Here is a 24,698-nt window from a genome sequence, read left to right on the forward strand (position 1 = left end):
TGCCCTACGAAGACCCTGTGAGCTCTCCATGTTCAGGATTGTTCCCTGCAGATGCGGAATCATAATGGCAGATGTGACTCATGGCTTCCCTCCTATTCTGACTGACAACTGGCAGCAGGTCGCTCCGCGGTCTCACTTTCCTCTGAGTGTTCTCGTGAGATGCAGACCAAAACTGATCCCTTCCTCTGTCCTCTGGGGAAGGTTTTGGGGAAAATCAGCTCCTGATAGGTTTGATCTCTCCCACACACATTTTGGATTGTTCATCCCTTTTTCCATTCCTCTCTCTGAGATTTTCTTTCTTTCCGGTGCAGGTAGTGACCTGTGTCTGGATTCTCTCTGTCTCCCATCAGGTGATGGGATGGTGAGTGAGAATGAGGAGGAGAAACCCCATCAGGAAGATGCTGAGCGAAGAGAAGGACATGGAATGTTATCAGGAAGATCCAAAGAGAATGTTTCCAGGAGTTGTGCACTCTCAGAAAAACCAAAAGCCTGTGAGACTCAGGGGAGGCCAGAGGGAAACTTTAGTAGCCTCTCAGACCTTATAACAAGCGGCAGAATCAACTTGGAAGAGACACGCTACAGGTGCCATGAGTGTGTGAAAAGCTTCAATCGGAGCTCTACTCTGAACGCACATCGTAGAATCCACACAGGAGAGATGCCCTACACATGCGCTGAGTGTGGAAAAAGCTTTAGTTGGCGCTCAAACCTTATCAGACATCGTAGAATCCACACAGGAGAGACGCCGTACACATGCTGTGAGTGCGGGAAAAGCTTCAATCAGCGCTCAACCCTTATCAAACATCGTAGAATCCACACAGGAGAGAAGCCCTACACGTGTTCTGAGTGCGGGGAAAGCTTTAGTTGTAGCTCAATCCTTATCAGACATCAGAGAATCCACACAGGAGAGACACCTTACGCGTCCACTGAGTGTGGGAGAAGCTTTAATCGGAGCTCACACCTTATCGGACATCACAGAATCCACACAGGAGAGATGCCTTACACGTGCACTGAGTGTGGGAAAAGCTTAAATCGGAGCTCTACCCTGAACACACATTGTAGAATCCACACAAGGGAGATGTCCTACACATGCTCTGAGTGTGGGCAAAGCTTCAATCAGTGCTCAAGGCTCATTAGACATCAGAAAATGCACAGAAGATAGAATTGTAATAAATCCCTTGACTAGGGTTGGCAAAAATGATTTAAAAAAAAATCACATTAGTTAATTCCCACATAGTGATTTTTGCATCATCTTCACCGTGGTGTCTCAGCTCCACCAGATAAGTTGCCGCCTTCTGCCTTTTGCAGCTCATCCTTCTTTGGGGTCAGTCCTATGATCTTTTCTATCAACTCCTTTCCTTTTGAGTCATAGGAGTGTGTGTCCCTCCAGTCAGGAATGTTCATGAGTTCCAAGTTGAGGAGAGAGGTTTGATCCCAGCAAGGTACACTGAGGCAAAAACTACCTGTGCCTTCCATCCACTAGGACTGTACATGGCGTTAGCTGCTCAAGTTAGTGATCTTAATGTAAAAAGTTGTAGTGCAGATGCAGCCCAGGTGCAGTGGTTGGCATTAGCTTTCCCCTTGACCTGACCTAAACTCCATCACTTTTCCTAGTCTAAACTAACCCTGAGCATCACGGTTATCCTGTTCCCCCATTTCAAAGCAATTGTTAGTTATCGAGTTCTCCCTTGGGGAACAAATTGTTTCATGCCCAGTTCTGATGTTGCTTCAGGTTGTGCTGGACAGCAGATATTTTCATTATTATTTTCCGCACTTAAAATATATTGAACTATAACAAAGAGCAGGAAGAGAGCAGGGACAGGGAAAAAAGTCATTTCATCCTCTAGAACAGACATTGTTAGGGTAAGTCAGAAAGAGTCCCTTATTCCCCATCACTGTCCTCCTTCAATCCGTGCTAGAACCTAAGAATCCTTTTCCTTTCCCCAGTTGTGGGATGGGAGACTTCCAAAAGTGCTCCTTGTGCTATAGCACATGGCTAAGCTCAGAGAATAAACCCCAAATCTCCCCTGAGCTTTGCTTTTTGAATTCTGTATTTCCGATTGCTTCAAGCCTGGGCATTGTGATTATTAACCAGTTTCTCTAGCACTGTTCCTACCACTGTTTCTGTAACATATTTTGTTTTTTTATGGGACAGGGTTGTTATTCCTTTGCCTAACCCCAACCTGGAAGGCCAGGGTGTCTATTTTCTCTGGCCCCTCTCCACAGACAAATCTGACAGGGTTGAACCTGCCTGGAGCAAACAAAAAGCCCCACCGGTCACACACGTGAAAGAGATAGACATACACAAGACACAGAAGAAACTGAATAATTTGAGCTATCAACATTTCCATTTTCCCACAGCATGTTAGTTCTGAAGCTTGTTTTGTTTCTTTTCTTGGAACCAGAACTGGGGAAAGAGAACACTGGAGTCAGTGGAATTACAGCAGGAAGGGATAAGTCTCATGATTCGTCACTAACCAAAGGCTTTGTAAACAGAGCGATAATGTTACTGAATGGTCTGGCTAACCCTGCAGTTAGAAACAATCAGCTCTATGGGTGGTAAATTGACAGGCTTTGCTGCTGATCATGAAATTGCAGCTGTTGAAAGGTAATATACTTGTATTTCAATGCCTCTGGAAGTACAGAAAACAGTGATCTGTGTTAAAGGCAAGTTGCCATTTCTCAGTCCCCCAATTTCTATTGTGTGTGTACAGGAAGGTTTGAATGTGTAGCAGGTAGTTTGGTAAAGCTTAGCTATTTTGTATGTGTAACAGGCTCCTGCCCACCTCCAGCAGAGATTTCAGTCACATACTATGGCAACTTACCGAATGTCAAACAAATTAGTCTGTTCCTCCCCATAGTCAGTCTCTGATGGGAATGTTAGAATGAGGCAGAGAAGTGGGAGAGTATTCCAGTAGGAATACATTAAAAAGTGGGATTAATCGGAGCTGAGATGCAGATTCATAGACTCATAGACTCTAGGACTGGAAGGGACCTCGAGAGGTCATCGAGTCCAGTCCCCTGCCCTCATGGCAGGACCAAATACTGTCTAGACCATCCCTAATAAACATTTATCTAACCTACTCTTAAATATCTCCAGAGATGGAGATTCCACAACTTCCCTAGGCAATCTATTCCAGTGTTTAACTACCCTGACAGTTAGGAACTTTTTCCTAATGTCCAATCTAAATCTCCCTTGCTGCAGTTTAAGCCCATTGCTTCTTGTTCTATCATTGGAGGCTAAGGTGAACAAGTTTTCTCCCTCCTCCTGATGACACCCTTTTAGGTACCTGAAAACTGCTATCATGTCCCCTCTCAGTCTTCTCTTTTCCAAACTAAACAAACCCAGTTCCTTCAGCCTTCCTTCATAGGTCATGTTCTCAAGACCTTTAATCATTCTGTTGCTCTTCTCTGGACCCTCTCCAATTTCTCCACATCTTTCTTGAAATGCGGTGCCCAGAACTGGACACAATACTCCAGTTGAGGCCTAACCAGCGCAGAGTAAAGCGGAAGAATGACTTCTCGTGTCTTGTTTACAACACATCTGTTAATGCATCCCAGAATCACGTTTGCTTTTTTTGCAACAGTATCACACTGTTGACTCATATTAAGCTTGTGGTCTACTATGACCCCTAGATCTCTTTCTGCCATACTCCTTCCTAGACAGTCTCTTCCCATTCTGTATGTGTGAAACTGATTGTTCCTTCCTAGGTGGAGCACTTTGCATTTATCTTTATTGAACTTCATCCTGCTTACCTCAGACCATTTCTCCAATTTGTGCAGATCATTTTGAATTTTGACCCTGTCCTCTAAAGCGGTTGCAATCCCTCCCAATTTGGTATCGTCCGCAAACTTAATAAGCGTACTTTCTATGCCAACATCTAAATCGTTGATGAAGATATTGAACAGAGCCGGTCCAAAAACAGACCCCTGCGGAACCCCACTTGTTATACCTTTCCATCAGGATTGGGAACCATTAACCACTACTCTCTGAGTATGGTTATCCAGCCAGTTATGCACCCACCTTATAGTAGCCCCATCTAAATTGTACTTTCCTAGTTTATCTATAAGAATATCATGCGAGACTGTATCAAATGCCTTACTAAAGTCTAGGTATATCACATCCACCGCTTCTCCCTTATCCACAAGGCTCGTTATCCTATCAAAGAACGCTATCAGATTAGTTTGACACGATTTGTTCTTTACAAATCAATGCTGGCTATTCCCTATCACCTTACCACCTTCCAAGTGTTTGCAGATGATTTCTTTGATTACCTGCTCCATTATCTTCCCTGGCACAGAAGTTAAACTAACTGGTCTGTAGTTTCCTGCGTTGTTTTTATTTCCCTTTTTATAGATGGGCAGTATATTTGCCCCCTTCCAGTCTTCTGGAATCTCCCCCGTCTCCCATGATTTCCCAAAGATAATAGCTAGAGGCTCAGATACCTCTTCTATTAACTCCTTGAGTATTCTAGGATGCATTTCATCAGGCCCTGGTGACTTGCAGGCATCTAACTTTTCTAAGTGATTTTTTACTTGCTCTTTTATTATTTTCTCTTCTAAACCTACCCTCTTCCCGTAAGCATTCACTGATGTGCTTCAGCTACAGTGGGGAAAATATCTGCTCTCACGGGGATATAGCTCAGTGGTACAGTGTTTGACTGCAGATCAAGGGGTCCTTGCTTCAAATCCAAGTGCCCTCTAATAAGCCTCTTATTTTTTTTAGACAGAGCCTGTTCTAGAGCTGTTGAAGTGACAGGGACACACTCCTGCTAGTGCTGGCTCTGAGATAACAGCAGAAGCAGACCGAGGAGAATGAGCTCCTGTGGGAGCTATGGGCAGCTGCCCTGTCAGTGCACCACTCACCTGGCAGGTGTTACACGAAACACAGCACTTCCCATCTGGAAGAGAAACACTTTCCCCTCTGCCACTACTTCATTATACCATCCATGAGGCTGTTTGTCATGCAGGACTTTGATCTCTTTGGGTGGTCTATGGTGATTCATAAAAGAGTCATTAGGGGAGCAGGAGTCATCCCAATGGAAATCTCTTCACTTCTTTCTCAGTGTTACCTTCTTAGCCCTGGCTTTGGAGATGACCTTCGACTTATCCTGTCTTTATTTTAGGTAGGATTTTGATCACCTTCTGGGGCTTGGCAGCTTACAACTTTTGTGGGCTTTTCTCTGCCTTTTTGGTCCCTGCTGCAGTCAGTACATGCTAGACATGGGCATGGTGACCTTCCTGAGGATCTTGACAGCTTTATCCAGCTTCTTGGGGGCTATTTTCCTGCTCATAGCCACTGTCGTCTTCTCATGCCTTGTCCTGGGGCCCAGCTGCTGGTTGAATGTGAAGGAGCCAAAGTGCCGGTGACTTTATCCTGCACCAAGTTGCCTTTGCTCATCAGGCTCCTGAACCCCAACTGAACGTGGTTCTTGTTCTTCTGCACAGCACAGCCCTGGACAGGAGGGATCTGCAAATGTACATTCCTATGATCCCTTTGTTTAATGGATGAAAACGTAAAGCAGACACTTAGAGGATTGGAACTGATTTCAGCTGATGGACAGGTTTGCTTGGTTTTTATTCATTTGAACAGTGAAATGTTGAGTGTTTACATTCATTTCAAGCATCCCCGTATAGTGGAGCTCCTGAACATAATGGATAATAGAAATGAAAATGTTTTCCCTTTTTTCAAAAATAAAAATAAAAAAATAAGAGGCTTATTAGAGGGCACTTGGATTTGAAGCAAGGACCCCTTGATCTGCAGTCAAACACTATACCACTGAGCTATACCACCGTGAGAGCAGATATTTTCCCCACTGTAGCTGAAGCACATCAGTGATTCCAATAGCAGGGGCAGGTTCTCTCTGGGGCACAGAGATTTTTGGGGGAGTTGGTGGCTCCTTTCTTTCCTCAGCCTGGAGTAAACTCAGCTTTTTATTCCATGGTGCATGTATTATGGACTAACAGCAGCAGCTTGAAGAAAGAGGAGAGTCAATATCTCACTCTCAGGGCTGAAGGTGGCCACGTCCCCTCTGTCTGACTGTTGCCATTGCAGGAGAGAAGGTTTCAATGGAATTGAATGCCCTGGCTCAGACTAGAGACACAGAAAGGTTTTGCTGTTCGTTGAACGGCAAAAGAAATTGTGTCTGTATGTGAAACTGAGGAGGGACATGAAATGCCCACGGTGGCGGAATGCCCTAAGCTAAGGCAGGAGGGTGAAGGAATGGGGCTGAGGAATGACTGAAGTGGACTCACCTGGGATTGAAATGACATTTGTTTGTGTCGGGTAGTGAGAAATGTGACATGAATTCAGATGCAGGGTTGAGGCTTCTTTAGCTCCTTGTAGAACTTGAACTTGAATTCCCAGAAGGGAGAAAGGGAAAGTCTGGGGCTGCCTTTAGGCCCTGGCTGTAGCAGTGTATAAAAAAGGCTCCAGAGATGCAGCTGGCAATTACAGGCCACTAAGGCTAACTTCAACACCAGGCACATTGGGTGAAATTGTAGAGCTGAATTATTAGACCCATAGCTAAACAGACTTTGTGGGGTGTACAGTTAGAGAATTACTCAGTCCTCGATGGCCCCCTCCACAGTGGTCTCCAGAGTCCTGCGTGCTCCCCCAGCATCTGGTGGTCTTCTCAGTCCTCTTCTTCCTCCAGGCTCCAGCAGCTCTCCAGGACAAACACAGCTCCAGCAGCAGCAGCAGCAGTTCAAGCAACCCTGGTGGCCAGGCAGGAAGGTCCCCCCCACAGGTTGTAGCTGTACTGGTAGTAGTGGGGTCCTGGCTTCTCCCTCCAGAGGTGGGGGAGTGGGGGCCGACCAGCAAGGCCCCCCCACCCCTCGCTCAGCAGCAGCAGCAGCAGTAGTAGTCCAGGGAAGGAGCACTCCTGCCAGCAGCAGCAGCAGCCCAGGAAGGGAGAAGGAGCTCCAGCCAGCAGAGTAGCCAGAGAAGGGGGAGAGCTCCAGCCGGCAGGACAGCCCGAGGACACAGAGCGCTTCCTGTACCTATTGGGTTTCTGGGAACTGGGCTGGTGGAAGCCTGCCCAATGCTAGAGGATCCCCCCTGCACAGCCGAAGGGGAGGATCTACAGGACCTCAGAAACCCACTGATTCTGAGGGAGAACTAATAAAAGAACAGGGGCAGGAATGCGGTCAAAGGATCATAAGAAGGGAGCCTAATGGGGACACCGAGCAGAGAACCCCGGACAGCGCCCACTGCTCCTCAAAGGCGTCAAGGGAGCCAGTGGACGTCGCCCAGAGGAACTCCGCCCGGATACGTGAACGGACCAAGGATCGGAAACAAGCCCCACAGTCACCAGAGTCCTCATCGGCCAACCCCCTCTCCCTGGTTGCGTAGATGGCCAGTTTAGCCAGAGCGAGGAGGAGGTTGACCAGGAGGTCCCGTGACTTCGTGAGGCCACGGACTGCAATAACAAAAAGCTCAAAACACTCAGTATATGCAGGCCACTGCTCTATATTCTCATCAAAAGGTTCCAGTGGCCCGGTCAGAGTAGCCATGGTTTTTAGATTCACTTTCACAGTCAGTGCAAACAAGCAGTTTGTTTGTTTGTTTGTTCTGTACCTTGACTTCTACTTCCTTCTGTTGCTGGAGCAGCACCGGAATCCCATCCTCGTAGCCACTTGTTATATCCCTGGAGGCAGCCGGTTTAGGAAGAAATCACTTGAGGCCAGACAGCAGACAGCTAACAAAATTGCCATTTATTTACAGACACAGAGCTCGCCTAACGGCCCAAAACTGGCTGGGCTAACTCCTAATAATCTAACTCAGTTGCCATAGGAACAAAAACTATGACAACCAAATACACATCAGTAGGCAACGTGGCTTAGCTGGTTAAAGCACCTGTTTTGTAAACAGGAGATTCTGGGTTCAACTCCCAGTGGTGCCTTGTAGAGTAGCTTTTTGGGACACCTGCTATTGGCTACTGTCAGAGGACAAGATTCAGAGCTAGATGGACCTTTGGTCTAGCCCAGTGTGGCTGTTTTTATGGTTTAAATTACACTCACAGGCACTGATAATAGAGTTACTGAAAGTTTGGGAGTTAGGAGCTGATAGGTCAGTAGTCCAGTCCCCTCGCAGATGACCCCCTCCCTCTGGGACAGGGGCAGGTCTGAGCTCTCACACCAAATGCTTTTTGTGGCTGCCAGAATCAGTGAGCAGCTTGTTTAGTTTATGCCGAGGGTTGAGTCCTGCTTTGTGCACCGGGTTTGAGAATGAAGATCCTAAACCGCCTTTTGAAATAACGAATGCAGCAGGACGTGTTATTGTCCCTGCCCCAAAGCAGACAGACCAATGGAGAAATGCCATGAGTCCAGGGTAATACTCCACTGTGGTTTTACCATTTCCACTCGCTAAACTCCCTCCCAACCTTCTGGGCTCCTGGAGCAGGGGACTGAGCCTGAGCTCAGACACGGACACTGCAACTTTACTACAGCCCAAGCTGCATGATCCTGATTAATCCGACACAGGCTAGTCGTGGGTGTTTCATTGCACTAGAGATGTAGCCTAATGTCATGTCTACACTGCGATTGACACACCCAAGGCACCTGTCTCAAAACCCGGCCAGCTGACTCAGGCTTATGGGGCTTGGACTGCAAGACTATAAAATTACAGTGCAGACATATGGACTTGAGCCCAACCTCTGAGACCCCACGAGGAGTGAGGGTTTCCAAACCCAGGCTTCAATGTGAACACAAATATCTGCACCACAGTTTTTAGCCCCACAGCTTTAACTCCATAAGCCCAAGTCAGATGACACAGGACAGCCATGCGGCCATCTTTATCCCAGAAGAGATGGACTCTACGGGTACGTCTCCATTGCAATGTCAGCCCAGGTGTGGCACGCTGTGCTCAAATCAGCACCTGGAAGCCCCATATTCACCACTCATATAATGATGACATGGTTTATACAAAGTCTGCCTGGTGAGGTATCATTTCAAAAGTCTTGGTTTGTTGAACCTTAATATCATGTTGGACTGTGTGTGTAGCATTGGTTGGGAAGTTATGAAGTTTTGTTCTGTGTGAGTTACTGAAATATGTTATGAGGTTGGGAAATGCCCACCACCAGCCTGTCAGGTGTGACAATGGAGAAGCCAGACTCGCTGCTGGCCCATTAAAGGGATCCACATTCCCAAGGACTATCCCAGGAACCGTGTACAATGCAGACTTCTCTGAGATAGCACAGCGACAATGGACACTGCTTGACTCACATCCTAGAAAAGGTACTTCCTAGCTAGTTGGAAGAAACTATGAAAGAGGGGTAGAGACATCATGAGTTGGCCTCTTTCCCCCACAACTCAACACCTGTAAACACATCTGGTGGACAAACACTTCACTGAAATAATTCAGAAATCAGAAGAGACTAATAATACATTCAAATCAAAGTCCCCAAACTACTACTGGTTTTTCAGCAGAAAATTTTCAGTTTGGGGAATTTTGTTTTCTCAGTCAGACTTTGCTAAGGGAAGTAGGGAGAAAATGTTTGAGTTGCCCCCTTCAGAATAGCTTGGCCTAGACACTAGCTCTGGTTCACTGTTGTGGCCTTGCTCAGGATGGGGGTATTTTAATTATTTGGGCAGGTCCCAGAGTGTTTGGGGGGAGATTATGAGTCTGTTACCTTTTGAGATAAAAACTAAGAAATACAAGACTAGAGAATTTTTTTTTAGAAATGTGGGATTTAGACATTTTATTTAAAGCAAGTGGGGACTGGAGTTTCTGGGAAGGTTTTTGTTTGCAAGAAGCAACATTGTTTGATCTGTCATTGTACCAAAGGGAGAGACGGTTGTCTATAAAGGAGGGGTGAAGATTAAATACATCTAATGAGGATGGGATTTGAACCCATGCATGCAGAGCACAATGGATTAGCAGACCATCACCTTAACCACTCAGTCACCTCATCTGAGCTGCTAAAACAGGGACAGGAGGAGCAATCTAAGGCTGGCAGTGATAGGGACACTAAGGAGTTTTTAAATACTAAGCAGAAGCTGGGTCTGAATGAGCTCCCCCCTCACATCTAGAGATCAGCTGGGGAAAGACTTCAGGAACAGACTGTGTTTGCAGACACACACCTACTCTGCCTAGATATGCAGCATGATGGGGCCACTTTCCCAAAATGACCATTTTGGTGGTGGTGGGTTACAAATCACTATAGGATTGAGTGGAATGAAATGTTATTCTCCTTCCTGTATGAGTGAAGGGCAGCAGAACATACCTAGTCCATCCTGATGGAGGGGTAGGTGAGTGAAGCATACCTTTTATTCAACTGCATAGAAGCAACTCAGGATGTCACCCTAAACCAGTGGTCCCCAAACCTTTTACATTGTGCCTTTTTATCTGTGTCTGCGGCCCCTCGGAAACCACGGTCGAGAACCAGGGCTGGGAGTGGGGCTCTTGCTTGCTGGGGAGAGGGGTGCAGAAACAGGTAAGGGGGTCACAGCTGGGCCAGGGGCTTAGGTTGAGGATAGGGTGGGTGAAGAGCTGGGACAGAGTGGGACTGAGTGGTGCTCCCTCCCAGCCCTTCATGGGGGCTGGCTCGGGCCCTGAGGTGCCCCCATGAACATTCCTCTGTGCCCCCCTAGGAGTCATGCTCCACATATTGGGGACCGCTGCCCTAAACTGACCCCTAGTCACTAAGCAGGGGCTAGTGATGCTAAAGCCCAGGGACAGGGAGCTTTGCCAGAGTGGAGCCTGCAGGTCAGATCATGGCGGGTGGACACATGCTCCATGCTCTGGAACAGCGCTGAGCCAAACCCAGGCAGAGTCGTCATCAGTGTGACACCCCCCAGGGGACGCTCTCACTAGGGGAAGCCTCCTTGCCCTCAGCCCTCCTAGGACTGACCTTGGATTTTTCAGCACCCCTGTTCCATACCAGGAGCTTCCTGTAGTGAGTCACCTTAGCAGGACACCTGGGAAAGCCTTACACCCCTCACCCCGAAGGGGAGTCATGCACCCCCAACTTCCGCAATCACCAGTGACTCTCAGCCAGCGTTGTAAAACAGAAGGTTTAGTAGTGGTCTGGAATCCAGCCTGGGAAAGTTCTGTTAGCACAGGAGGCAGGAAGATTCAGCAACGTCCATCTTGGGCAGACCCAGAACTCAGACCCTGGGCTCTCCCATCGAGTCCCCAAACCAGCAGACTCCTTGCTTCCAACAGCCCAACTGAGCCAGGTCCTTTGTCCCTCCTTTGTTCTGTTTCCCAGGCAACCTGCTCACCTGGCCTCCAGCTCTTTCTTTGTTCTCTGAAGGACATAAATCCACACTGTGTAGAGGGCAAGCATAGGAGTCTATTACACATAGCACTGGCGGAGTGTCCCCTTGCTTATTATGCTCAGAGACACTGCAAATTAATTGAATACAATAGAATATATACATTTTCCACAGGCGGGGGAAAGTGATGGGGTAGGCAGTTCCACACCCCAGGATAAGTTTTGTAGCAAGACAAAATAAGCACATTAGCCAATGGTTAACAGGTCACATAATGCCTCCACCCGTGGTCTCAAGTTAGCAAGTTAACATTTCATTAATACTTTGATAAAACGTTATTAGTATAAAATATATATGTTGAATTCTAATTTGGGGTCCATAGGAATGGAGCAACTCCTTTGATTGTCCAACAGGTACATTCCTAGGGTTTAAAGCAAAGAAACAGTGAAAGTATATGGCAATAAAGATTGTTTTCTGTGTGTCTTAAGGCAAGGCATTGGTCCCTGGGAAGGGAGGTGGAAGGATGCCATATCTTATACTAAGATGTGCCAACTCTTCATAAACTCAAGCCTGGATCTGTAGAAAGAACATCTCCCTACAGAAGAAACAAACACAAAAAAAACGGGGATTCTTTGTTCAGTCTGCAACTTTGAATAATACACAATTATTTAGTTCTGAGCTCCAACACCTGGCAATTTGCTTACCAGGCTTATCTTAGCAAGCAAGGCTTTCTGTTTACCCAGCTTTCTCTTAGCTGGTCACTATTTGCTAGGCCTCTGGTCCCTTGACCATACTTTGGACTTTGGGTCTGGAAAAGAGCTGGCACAATCCATGGACCAGGTTGTTCTATAAAATCCACATGGATTTTAACCCTTCACATCCAGTAATGGCAAAGTTCTTGGTTCAGGCTTGTAGGAGGTTCACATCAAGTCTCTGGAGTCCATCCACAGCTGGGATGGGTCATTCAGTCCTTTGTACAGAGATTCAGTTTGTAGTAAAGTCCCTCCAGAGGTATGAAGCAGGACTGAAGACAAGATGAAGACGAGGCATCAGCCTTATATAGTCTCTTGCACTGTGGTCTTTGCTTTCTTTGTCCCAAGGACACTCTATCCAGCACATGGCACAGAAAAGCCTTAGAGTTCTGTCCATAGGCAGGTCCCTGCATACGTTGCAGAGTCACAAGGTGTATCTGCCTTCTCTCAATGGGTCGATTATATAGCTGATGGTCCTTAATGGGCCATCAAGCAGGCTAGGCATAACTTACACCAACTAGTCTGGGGTGTTCCCCAGAAGCATAGCACAAGTTTGAAACAGGGACAGCATAGAGCCAATATTCATAATGTCAACTACAAAAATGATACACATCTAGAGATAGCATAATTATAATCAGCCAATCAGAACCTCTCCATAGACCCCTTATACGACAACCTTTCTACAATATTGGCTGCAAATATAGAACAGTGGTCACAACAGTGATCTATACAGTTACAGATTATGTCAGTAAGGTCACAGGAGGTGACATGGCATCAGTGAGGCTGATACTGGAATACTGCCTCCAGTTTTCGTGTCCTCATTTGAAACAGATGTTGTGAAATTGGAGCTGGGGCAGCAAAGAGCCACCAAACGTTCTGAGGGCTGGAGAAAAATGCCTTCTAGTGTACTATTGAAAGAGCTCAACCTGATTAGCTTCTCAAAAGAAGATTGAAAGGTGACTTCATTGAAGTGTTGAAGTGCCTTAATGGAGAGAAAAGATTGAGTGTTAAAGGGCTCTTTAATCAATCAGAGAAAGACATAAAAAGACCGAATGGCTGGAAGGTGAAAAGAGACAAATTCCTATTACAACTAAGGCACAAATATTCAACAGCAAGGATGATTCACCACAGGAACAAACTACCAAGGAAAGTGGTGGATTCAGCGTCTCTTGATGTCATTTAATGAAGACTACATGCCTTTCTGGAATGGGTTTGCTCCAAAAGTAGCTTTTGTGTCATACAGGAGGCCTGTGATATGCAGGGGGTCAGATTAGATTCTCTAATGCTCTCTTCTGGCCATAAAGTCGACTAACTTCTGAAAAACTGAGTGTAGCATTGGGAGCAGTGTCTGATGTTTTCCTGTCTAGCCGACTTGCTGCCTAGAATGAATGCCCCTTGAGTGGGGTGATCCACAGGGAGTATCTCAAACCTCCAAAGTGCCTGGCCAGGGGCAAGACATTGGCACAGCAAGGGAGAGGTGTGGCAGTGACATCACAAAGAGCTTTTGCAGGACCTCAGACTATTGGTCAAAGGTGGTGGGGAGATGGTGACCTCACAGAGAGATGCTGACATGATCCAGGCAGGCCAGGGGCAAGGGGCAGGAAAATCTCAGAGACCCCTGTGGCTTTGCTTCAGCAAGTCTCCTTCTCCAGGTCTCTCTTTGAGGACTGAGAGAGTATTTGGGTTCACAGACGTGAGTGCCAGGAGGAACCTCTTTTGAGTTTTCTCCTTCCCTTTTTGTGATTTTACTAGAAAACAGCCGTCCCTGTTTAGAAGGTAAGAGCCTCCTGGAGGTTTGAAACCTGTTCAGTCTGATCCATCTGGTGAGAGTTGAATTCTAGGCATGGAAAGCACGAACTTAAAGAGGTAGAATTTTATTGCTCACCTGGGATTTTGTCCCTTAGAATCACTGGGGACATTAGGGTTTGTCCTTTTTGTTTCACCTTTTCCTCCATCCATCCCTCCTTTCTCTTCTTCTCTTGCTTCTTTTGTCCTTTCTCCTGTTCCCCTTCCAACACCAGGATGTGCATGCATGTGTGTGTGTGTGTGGGGGGGGGTGTTGCGGGGCAGTGCTCTGCAGCTCCCACTGTGGGAGGTCCACCCAAATATGTGAGGCTGACATAGTGCTCGAGCAGTGATCCCAACCAGTGACCTGGACCATCCTTTGGGCTGTCTGCTGAGAACCCTCAGCCTCCCGTCCTCAGTCTCTACCCTGATTGGCTGAGCAGGGGGTTATGACAGGGAGGAGGGTCAGGTCCTTTTTGTTCTCTTTTAAGACCAAGGAAATAAGTCAGAATCAGTTCTATGTTTGATGAATTTTGCTGCTTCTCTGCATTAATTGTGTCTGAGCAGTTCATGATTCTCTCTAACATTGCAGTTCTCCTTAAATACTTGCTGAATTATTACTGTCACTGTTGTTGGTATGGAGCTCATCTGAGAGCACTTTATTCAGGTCATTCAATGGATGAAATTCAAGATCCGATGGTTAGTTTGAATATAAGGGCTCTTGGGTCCTATTCCCAACTCTGCCACTGCCTGGCTGTGTGACCTAAGACAAGTCAATTCTCCTTTCTCAGCCTTAGCTTTTCCCTCTTTCAAGTAGGGATAATAATGATCTGCTCCTACCTACCTGACGGTGGGTGGAGGATGGGGACCCATTGGAGGGTGTCACTTGGAGTAGGGCATAATATGAGGTGTCCTATTACGTTTATTCAGAGCAGATTAACACTTAATAGAATAGCTGAAATATTCTATTTCATTTATATTTTTTATTTTGAAATTGTTAAGAGCAGCAACAACTTAGCTCAGATTGAAGCATCTTATCTAGTTTTCAAGATCTAAGTGTCTCCTCCTTGTGTGCGATGAGACAATTTAACACACTGTGATGAACAGGAGATGCTTTTGTTGTGCAACAAAATCTTTTTGCAAAGAACTTTCATCCCACTTCTTATGATTTCAAGAAACAATCTGGTTTAGTCTGAATGGGATTTTCTGACAGGAATGGTTTCAATGAAATTTCCCCACCATCTCGATTCCTGAGCTCTATCCCTGCCTCTGGGGGGGGTTGTTGTCCGTTAGAACAGGAGTCAAGACTGGTGGCTTCTCTTTCTGGTTCTGCCACCGCCTTGCTGTGTAGGCCCTTGGGGAGGTCACTTCCCTTCTCTGGACCTCAGGCTCCTCCCCATCTGTCCAATGGGAACAGGAACAATTCTCGAACTCTGTGCAGTGGTGAGCCTGAGTGAGAGAAGGGGTGTTAAAGCCCTGTGTGAAGGAGAAAGGGGAGTTTCACAGTGTTTAGCACCAAGGAATTCTAAAGTTTGCCAAAATGTCTAGTCTGTGGAAACAGGAAATGGTCGGGGCCAAACTTTTTAACCACTGCCCTTTTTAAAGCCCATTCAGGGATGTGAGTCCTGTCTTTTAGGTAGCTGGGGTTCTTTGCCAGCAGGAGAGAAGAGGTTCCTGCCTCCATTTTTGTGGCCTTAACAAACCAGATGTTGTGCCCCAGTTCTCGTCTGTGACCCCTGAAAAAGAATATCTTCCCATCCATGAACAAGACAGGACCTTTCTCTGAAAGGGGAACAAAGACACCCCTGAGACTTACAGACTAGCTAGCCTCACTGCCATAGCTGGAGAGATCCTGCAATACATTCTTAAACACTCAGTTTGTCAGCAGCACCTACAGGATAATTTGGTTCTTAGGACGAGTGAGCATGGATTTGTCAAGAACAAATCATTCCAAACCAATCCTCTTTCCTTCTTTGGCAGGGTTTTGGGCCTGGTGGAGGTGGGTAAACAGTAGATGGGATCTAGCTTGGTGTTACTAAGGCTTTTGACTCACTTCCGTAGGACATTCTCACAAGTGAATGAGGGAAATGCAGTCCAGCTGCTATCAGTGTAATGTGGGTGCAGAGCTGGTTGAAAGCCCAGACTCCAGGAGCCCTTCTCCATGTTTGGCTGTCCAACGGAGAGGGTGTACCTAGCTGGTCCAGCAGGGATCTGTCCAGGGTCCAGAACTATTCAATATTTTCATGAATGATTTGGAAAATGGAGTGGAGAGCATGCTTCTAAAATTTGCAAGTGACACCAAGCACTTTGTAGCACAGGATTGGAATTCAAAACACCCTTAACAAATTGGAGACTTGATCTTCTTGAGCCAAACTCCTTGGTTGGGCCACTCTCTCTAGACTGGGCTGAAGTGAAACCCCACAGCCAAACACTCCTCCTGGGCAGTGAGCTCCTCCCTTGAATGGTCAGATGCTGCTTAGCACTGTCAGAACAGCTTTTGCTGGGGGATTCTCCCAGCACTTTCCAATAGTGGGAAAGTATGAAATCCCCATTTGACTGCTGGGGACAGAGCCCTAGAGTGGGGAGCAACTTGCCCAAAGTCCCCCAGGAAAAGGAAAACAACCAGCAGTGGAACCAATAGGAAACCCAGTAATGGAACTCAGGAGTCCTGGGGGTGTGCTAGGGTGACCAGATGTCCCGATTTTATAGGGACAGTCCGAATTTTGGGGTCTTTTTCTTATCTAGAATCCTAAAACCTCCCACCCCCTGTCCCAATTTTTCACACTTGCTATCTGGTCACCCAAGGGTGTGCACATGTGTGGGTCCCAGCTGCTCTCTGCCCCTCTCATTGAAGCACATGTGCAGGGTTACTGCCCTGGGAACTGCAGGGCACCAGTGGACATGTGGTTGGCTAGAGGAAGGGTCTGGCTGCAGGCAGGGCAAGGGATGCGTGGCTGGCTGGCTTCAGGCAGAGGGGTGCATCAGGGGTTGGCTGGAGACATGGCAGGGGCTGCGGTGCTGTCTGCAGACAGGGAATGCAGGGCTGGTGCAGGCTGGGGGAGTGGGGACTGGTTGGCTTTGGGCTGGGCCACAGGGGGGGTGCGGCAGGAGTTGGCTGGAGACAGGGCAGGGGGTATGTCAGGGGCTGGCTGGGGGCTGGCGGCAGGCAGGGCAGAGAGGAGGTGGCTGATGTGGGCAGGGCAGAGGGTGCAAGTCTGGCTGCAGACAGGGCATGGGGCGGGGCCAGTGCAAGGATGTTTCACGCCCTAGGCAAGACTTCCACCTTGCGCCCTCCTTTCCCTGCACCCCCACCCTGAGGTGCCCCATCAGTGGCAGCTCCCCCACTCCACCCTGAGGCGTCTCTCTTGTGGCAACTCCCCTGCTCTGCCCTGTGGCACCTCCCCTTGCCCCAGCTCACCCCTGCTCTGAGCACAAGCACCCCGAGAACACCGTGGCCACATCACTTCTCCCACCTCCCAGGCTTGTGGTGCCTAAGCCTGCCAGGCAGTCAAACTCACTCCTCTGAGCCACAGCAGCCTTGACAGTTGACAATAAAGGCACCTTAACCCCTGAGTTCCTTCAATGTGTCCCCCTCCGGGGTCCAGCTCCGATCACCAGATACTCAGGGTATGTCTATACCACCTGCCGAATCGGTGGGCAGCGATCGATCCAGCAGGGGTCAATATATCGCGTCTAGTGTAGATGCAACACATCGAGTGCTCTACCCTAGACTGCTGTACTCCAGCTTGGTGAGAGACGCAGGCAGAGTCTACGGGGAGCTGAAGCAGTCCACTCACCGCGACTGTGACATTATAAGTATAATCTAAAATCTCATTGAAAGGTGACAGGGCCAGAAAGAGTTAATTAACTCACCTCACCGACTGACCTGACCCATAGGTGAACCTTAAGAACTGGTTAGCAAGATATGTAAATGAACAGAGCTTTGAAATGCAAGTCTGCAGTGTTAGAGGTAGAAGGGGAGATGTTTGCTCAGGTCTTGTGATGTAAGCAAATAAGTCTTGTCTGTTGCTATAGCTTTAATTCAAAGAGCAAAAAAGAAATATTAACATTTATGATAATACTTGAGTGAAATAGTATTATTGTCTCTGTGTCTCTTTGAAAGTTGTGGTAACCTGTATTTGAACTGTTTGATGGATAAATTATCCTGTACTAATTGCCAGGATGTTTGGTAGGAGAGTTAAGCCTATTGTTTTCTCAGGCCGAAAGGCTGCTGGAAATGTATAAGAAGCCTGGGACACGATCCTTCTTCGTCTCAGATCTGCTTTGGGTTTCAAGAGGGGGAAATCTTAAGCCACAAGGATTGAGATCCCCAGTCATTGACTGGATCCACCCTGAATATGGACATTGGATTATAACCTATGGACTATTTCTAAAAGGACTTTTCGCAGCTACAAGCTCACCTCTACTATGTATCTAAACCTCAAGAATTGAATTCAAGTCTATATGTCTATTAATCTTTTAACCAACACTCTCTCTCTTTTCTTTTCTAATACATTTTAGCTTACTTAATAAGAATTGGCTATAGCATGTATTTTGGGTAAGATCTAAGTTGTAGTTGAACCTATGTATGTGGCTGACCCTTTGGGATCGGAAGAATCTTTTCTTTTATATGATGAAGTAAGATTTTCAGGAATCATCATCATATCTGACAGGTGTGTCTGGACGGAGGCCTGAGGCTGGGTACTTTAAGGGAACTGCATGGTTTAAACTTCTAAGTAACCAGTGAGGTACTACAGAAGCTGTTTTGTGCTGGCTTTGTAAATCTAAGTATTGAAATAACCACTAGCGTTTGGGATTTGTCTGCCCTGTTTTGTTTGCAGTTCACCCTGATTGAGTGACCTGAGCTGGCTCCCACGGGCAGCACTGTCACACCTACATCCAGGCTGTAGGGGTCTGGGGGATCTTAGGGGCCTTGGGGTGCACAGATACCCACGTCCAGGCCGTAGGGGTCCCTGGGGTGCTTAGAGAGTTTTTTGGGGGACACAGATACCAATCTCTAGGCTCTAGAGGTCCCAGGATGGTTCGTGGGAGGCACATATTCCTATATCCAGGCTGTAATGGTACCGGGGGGCTTAGGGGGTTAGTGGGGGGCATAGATACCTACGTCCAGGCTGGAGGCATCCTGGGAGTCTTAAGGGATTTGTGTGGGCCCAAGATACCTTTGTCCAGGCTGTAGGGGTACCAGGGCGTCTTAGGGGTTTGGGTGCGCACAGATACGTATGTCCAGGCTGTATTGGTCCCAGGGAGGATTAGAGGTTTTGTGAGGGTCACAGATATCGACGTCCAGATTGAAGATGTCCCATGGGGGGTTAGGAGGTTTGTGGGAGTGCAAATACCTACGTCCAGGCTGTAGGGGTTCCTGGGGGTTAGGGGGCTTTTGAGGGGCACATATACCTATGTGCACACTGGAGTGTCCCGGGGGGGCTATGTAGTCTATATGGGGCACAGATACCAATGTCCTGGCTGTATAGGTCCCTGGGGGGCTTAGAGGGTTTGTGGGGAGCACAGATACCTAAGTTCAGGCTGGAGGGGTCTCCAGGGGGCTTAGGTGTTTGGTGGGGGGCACAGATACCTACGTCCAGGCTGCAGGGGTCCTGGAGGGGCTTAGGGTCTGTCACAGAGTGTGGGGGAGTCCGGTCCTGCACCCCTCTTCCTGGGACACACAGTGACTCTCAGCCAGCCAGTAAAACAGAAGGCTTATTGGACAACAGGAGCGAAGGATACAGCAGAGCTTGGAGGCACAAACAGGACCCCGTAATCGAGTCCTTTTGGGGGTTCAGGAATCTTAGTTCCCAGTTTGGGATTCCCTGAATTCCAACCACCCAGCCCAAAACCGAAACTGAACTAACCCAACTCCCTCCAGCCGGCCCCTTCCTGCGTCCAGGTTCCCCGGGCAAAGGTGCTGACCCCCTCCTCCCTGCCTAGCTCAGGTTACAGGCTGAGCACATGTCCAGTCCTAAAGTCACCCGCTGCTCTCCAATTCCCCACACAGACAGTCCCTACTCCATCACAGTAATGCACAGAGCATTTCCCGCATGGAGCAACAGTGACACCGTGTGGCCATGCAGGGTAATGCACAGAGCATTTCCCACATGGAGCAACAGCGGCACCGTGTGGCCACGCAGGGTAATGCACAGAACATTTCCCACATGGAGCAACAGCGACACCGTGTGGCCACACAGGGTATTGCACAGAGCATTTCTCTCATAGAGGAACAGTGACACCGTGTGGCCACGCAGGGTAATGCACAAAGCATCACACCTATGTAGAGGCTGTAGAGATCCCTGGGGGGCTTAGGGGTAGTGAGGGGCACAGATAGCTACGTCCAGGCTGGAGGCATTCCGGTGGGGATTAGGAGCTTCATGGGGGACACAAATATCTACGTCCGGGCTGGAGAGGTCCCTGGACGGCTTAGTGGGTTGTGGTGAGCATAGATACATACGTCCAGGCAGTAGTGGTCCCTGGGGGTTTAGGGAGTTGGTGAGGGGTACAGAAACCTACGTAAGGTCTGAAGGGGTCCCTGGGGGGGTTTAGTGATATTGTAGGGGACACAGATACCTACGTCCAGGCAAGAGGGGTCCTGGGGGCCTTAGAGGATTCATGTTGGGCACAGATACCTGCGTCTAGGCTGGAGGGCTTCCGGGGGGCTTAGGGGGATTATGGGGAGCTCAGATAACTATGTCCAGGCTGGAGGGGTCCCATCGTGGCTTAGGAGGTTTGTGGGGGGCACAGATACCTCCATCTAGGCTGGAGGGGTTTTAGGGGTCTTAGAAGGGTTGTGGGGTCAGAAATACCTACATCTAGGCTGGAGGGGTCCCGGGGGGATTAGGTGTGCTGGGGGGGAGCAGATACCTACGTCCTGATTGTAGGGGGGCCTGGGTAGCTTAAGCAGTTTGTGGGAGCCATACATACAAACATCCATGCTGTAGGGGTCCCGAGGGTCTTTGTGAGGCTCTGGGGGTAACAGATACCTACCTACAGGCTGGAGGGGTCCTGTGGGTCTTAGGGGGTTTGTGGGACATACAGATGCCTACATCTGGGCTTGTGGGTTCCTTGGGGGGCTTAGAGGTTTGTGGGGAGCACAGATAGCTTTATCCAGCCTAGATAGGTCCCAGTGGGATTAGGGGGTTGTGGGGGGCACAGATACCTATGTCAGCAGAAATAGGATGAACTCTACCCTGACATCTGGTGGTGAATTATGGCAAATGTGAAAAAGAATTTCAGGGGCTGACCGTGTTTGCATAGGCACACCCACCCCGACTGACATGGCCACGGCAGGCTGGGATGGTTGCTTTGTCAGCTGTGGTATCCCCAGTTTATTTGTTGTTGGGGTGTGAGATGTGGAGTGTTGTCACCCTGATTGTGTGGATGAGGAACTGTGAAAGTGCTTTGAGACAGGGATTCTCACCATCAATTGAGTGGCACTCACTAGACAAGGGAGTGGGCTCTTTGGGTGAGCCAGAAACACCAATTGCACTATCTTCTCTTTTAATAATTGAATAGTAGAGCTGATTTTTGATTCTTTTAAGAATTGAAGTTTTAGGTTCCTGAGCTGAAATCATTAAAGAGCTGTGCTAGTTAGTGGGGGAGTCTGAAGCTATATTGTGGAGCAGAGCAGCTGATGGAGAGGAGCAGTTTGTGGGATTGTTGGAGTGGCCTATGGAGTGAGGGAAGCAGAGCAGTTTCTGGAGAGACCTGGAGCAGATCACAGGGCAGCTGGAGGATCAGAGCAGCTGGTGGACCGAGCAGAGCAGTTTGTGGGGAAGACAGAAGCAGAATTTCACGGAGAGGCAGGGCAGTCAGCTCTGTACCATGTAAGGTGCCCCTTTCTACCCAGGCTGGCAGGGGGAAAACCCTGCAGATAGATTCTTGAACTCTGGGACTGTGGGACTGTCGGTGATTTTGGGGTTGCTGGACTCAAGAGCCCAGGGAAAACGACACTGCCTAGTTGAGATGTTTTCCCAATTTAATGCTATGTTGTTTATCTCACGTTATTAAACATTTTCTGCTACACCCAAACTCTGTGCTTGCGAGAGGGGAAGTATTGTCTCTTTGAGGCACCTAGGGGTTCATATGTAAAATTTTCCCATGTCACTGAGTGAGGGCTCGAGCTGGTTTGCATTACGTTGTAGGGAAGGGACTCCTATGTATTGAACCCAGTCCTTGCTGCTATCAATTCAGCCTGGCAGAAGGGTTCCACCTACGTCCAAACTATAGCAGTCCCTGGGGGGCTCAGGGGTTTGGTGGGGGGCACAGATACCTACGTCCAGGCTGCAGGGGTCCCGGAGGGGCTTAGGAGTTGTCACGGAGTGTGGTGGAATCCGGCCCTGCACCTTCTTCCTGGGACACACAGTGACTCAGCCAGCCAGTAAAACAGAAGGTTTTTTTGGCCAACAGGAACAAAGGATACAGCAGAGCTTTTGGGCACAACCAGGACCCCTCAATCGAGTCCTTCTCGGGGTTCAGGAAGCTTAGTTCCCAGTTTGGGATTCCCTGAATTCCAACACCCCAGACCAAAACCAAAACTGAACTAACTCCCTCCAGCCGGCCCCTTCCTGTGTCCAGCTTCCCGGGCAAAGGTGCTGACCCCCTCCCCCCTGCCTAGCTCGAGTTACAGGCTTAGGTCCTGTCCCTCACCTAAAGTCACCCGCTGCTCTCCCATCCCCCACACAGACAGTCCCTACTCCATCACAGTAATGCCCAGAGCATTTCCTGCATGGCGCAACAGTGACAGCGTGTGGCCACGCCGGGTAATGCACAGAGCATCACACCTTCGTAGAGGCTGTAGAGATCCCTGGGGGGCTTAGGGGTCGTGGAAGGTACAGATAGCTACGTCCAGGCTGGAGGCGTTCCGGAGGGCTTAAAGGGGTTCGTAGCATCACAGATACCTACATCCAGGCTGCAGGAGTCCCAGGGGGGCTGTGGGGGTACAGATACCTACATCTAGGCTGGAGGGGTCCTGGGGGGTATAGTGGGTGTGTGGGGGGCACGGATACCTAGGTCCAGTCTGTCGGTATCCTGGAGAGATTAGGCGGTTCACTGGGGGCTCAGATACATCCAGGCTGGATGTGTCCCGAGGATCTTAGGGGATTAGAGGGGTGCTCAAACACCTGTGTCCAGGCTGTAGGGATCCCTGGGGGCTTAGGGGGTTCGTCGGAGTCACAGATAGGTACGTCCAGGCTGAAGAGCTTGCTGGGGTGTTAAGGGGCATTGTGGGAGCACAGATACCTATGTCCAGGCTAAAGGTGTAACAGGGGTACTTAGGGGATCAGGGCAGACACAGATACCTAGCCCAGCATCTAGGGGTCCCGAGGGGATTCGGGGATGAGGGGAACAGATACCTACGTCCTAGCTGCAGGAGTCCTGGGTGGTTTAGGAGGTTTGTTGGAGTCACAGATACCTACGTCCAGGCTGTAGGGGTTCTTGTGGCTTTAGGGGGTTTCTGGGAGTCACAGATACCTACATGCAGAGTGGAGGGGTATTGGAGGGCTTAGGAGATTTATGGGGGGCACAGATACCAACGTCCTGGCTGTAAAGGTCCCTGGGGAGCTTTGCGGGTTTATGAGGGGCACAGATACCAGCGTCCCAGCTGTAGATGTTCCTGGGGCGCATAGAGGGGCTGTGGTCGCACCTAACCCTACATCCAGGCTGTCAGGGTCCTGGGGGGGATTAGGGGGTTCATGGGGAGCTCAGATAACTACGTCCAGGTTGGAGATGTCCTGGGAAGGATTAGGGAGTTTCTCGGGTGCACAAATACCTATCTCCAGGCTGCAGGGGTCCCTGTGGGACTTAAGGGCTTGTTGGGGGCAGAGATAACTATCTAACTATCTCCCATCTTTAGGGGTCGCTGGGGAGGCTTAGATGGTTTGTGGGGGGGCAAATACCTACGTCCAGGCTCGAGAGGTCCCTGGGGGGCTTATAGGGTTCGTGGGTGGCACAGATACCTACGTCCAGGCTAGAGGGGTGACTGGGGGGGGGTTGTGGGAGCACAGATACCTAACTTCAGGCTATAGGGGTTCCAGGGTGCTTAGGGGTCGGAGCAGGCACAGATACCTACTTCCAGGCTGTAGAGGTCCCGAGGGGATTGGGAGCTCTGGGGGGCAGAGATACCTACGTCCAAACTGGAGGTCTCCCTGGGGGTTAAGTGCATTTGTGGGGTTCTCAGATACCTATGTCCAGGCTGTAGGGGTCCCGGAGGGCCTTAGGGGATCGTGGGGGGCACAGATACCTAACTTCAGGGGTGCTTAGGAGGTGGGGGAGCACAGATACCTATGTCCAGCCTGTAGGAGTCCCTTGGGGGGCTTAGGGGTTTGTGGGGGTAAAGATACCTACATCCTGGCTGAAGGAGTCCTCAGGGAGTTCGTGTGGGTCAGAGATACCTACGTCCAGGCTGTAGTGGTCTTGGGGGGCTTAGGGGGTTTCTGGAGGTCACAGATACCTCCTTGCAGACTAGATGGGTCCCAGGGGATTAGGAGGTTTATGGGGTGCACAGATGACAACTTCCAGGCTGTACAGGTCCCTGGGGGGCTTAGGGGGTTGTGGGGGACACAGATACCTATGTCAAGGCTGGAGGGGTCCCTGGAGGGCTTAGCGGTTCATGGAGGCACAGATACCTATGTCCAGCTGAGCTTTTCCGTGGGGGCAGCCTGTGCGCAGCTGCTATCAGCTGTTTGCTGGGCAGGCTGTGCTGAACCGCTCCCTTTTCCCTGCTCCTGTGGGGGCTGGGTGAGTCCCCCCCCAACCAAACAGCCTCAGGGGTCAGGGTGAGTGGGGGTGTGGGTCCAGCAGCAGCACAGCCCGCCCCGCTCCCTGGGGCTGCCCCCCACCTCTCAGGCTGATGGCTCTGCCATGGCCTCCATGGTAATCACTGCTCCCTGCCTGCCAGGTTCGGCTCCAGCCACAGCAACATCAGGTGCCCTGGGGAGC

The 24,698-nt window shown here is 49.2% G+C and overlaps 3 protein-coding genes, 1 long non-coding RNA gene and 2 other non-coding genes across 27 annotated transcripts in view; 3 read left to right on the top strand and 3 right to left on the bottom strand.

The window, feature by feature from the left end:
- LOC127039397 (zinc finger protein 501-like) overlaps positions 1-5,717 on the top strand; it is a 190,263-nt gene extending 184,546 nt beyond the window's left edge. For 2 of the 3 annotated variants that reach the window (XM_050933099.1, XM_050933097.1), the window contains exon 6: positions 4,840-5,717. The gene's annotated coding sequence lies outside the window, so the exon portion shown is untranslated. The remainder of the gene's footprint in view (positions 1-4,839) is intronic. The other variant, XM_050933098.1, reaches the window with a different exon arrangement.
- LOC127039347 (gastrula zinc finger protein XlCGF57.1-like) overlaps positions 1-24,698 on the bottom strand; it is a 284,061-nt gene that overhangs the window by 51,923 nt on the left and 207,440 nt on the right. The window lies entirely within an intron of this gene.
- Positions 1-24,698, top strand: part of LOC127039367 (zinc finger protein 383-like) — a 124,680-nt gene that overhangs the window by 19,107 nt on the left and 80,875 nt on the right. The window contains exon 5 of one of the 3 annotated variants that reach the window (XM_050932951.1): positions 351-1,828. The exons of 1 other annotated variant lie outside the window; for it this stretch is intronic. In XM_050932951.1, the coding sequence (XP_050788908.1) occupies positions 351-1,159 (809 nt within the window). In that variant the 3' untranslated portion in view covers positions 1,160-1,828. Of the gene's footprint in view, positions 1-311; positions 1,829-24,698 lie in introns of those variants that run through there. One more of the 3 variants, XM_050932950.1, reaches the window with a different exon arrangement.
- On the top strand, positions 7,828-7,901 carry TRNAT-UGU (transfer RNA threonine (anticodon UGU)). Its single transcript has one exon. It is a non-coding gene; the product is annotated as a tRNA-Thr (tRNA).
- On the bottom strand, positions 9,830-9,911 carry TRNAS-GCU (transfer RNA serine (anticodon GCU)). Its single transcript has one exon. It is a non-coding gene; the product is annotated as a tRNA-Ser (tRNA).
- Positions 13,688-24,698, bottom strand: part of LOC127039482 (uncharacterized) — a 29,483-nt gene continuing 18,472 nt past the window's right edge. Inside the window, exon 3 of the long non-coding RNA XR_007771013.1 lies at positions 13,688-13,768. This is a non-coding gene — a long non-coding RNA (uncharacterized LOC127039482). The remainder of the gene's footprint in view (positions 13,769-24,698) is intronic.

The sequence above is a fragment of the Gopherus flavomarginatus genome, chromosome 23 (genome assembly GCF_025201925.1).
Source record: "Gopherus flavomarginatus isolate rGopFla2 chromosome 23, rGopFla2.mat.asm, whole genome shotgun sequence".
Taxonomy (NCBI): domain Eukaryota; kingdom Metazoa; phylum Chordata; order Testudines; family Testudinidae; genus Gopherus; species Gopherus flavomarginatus.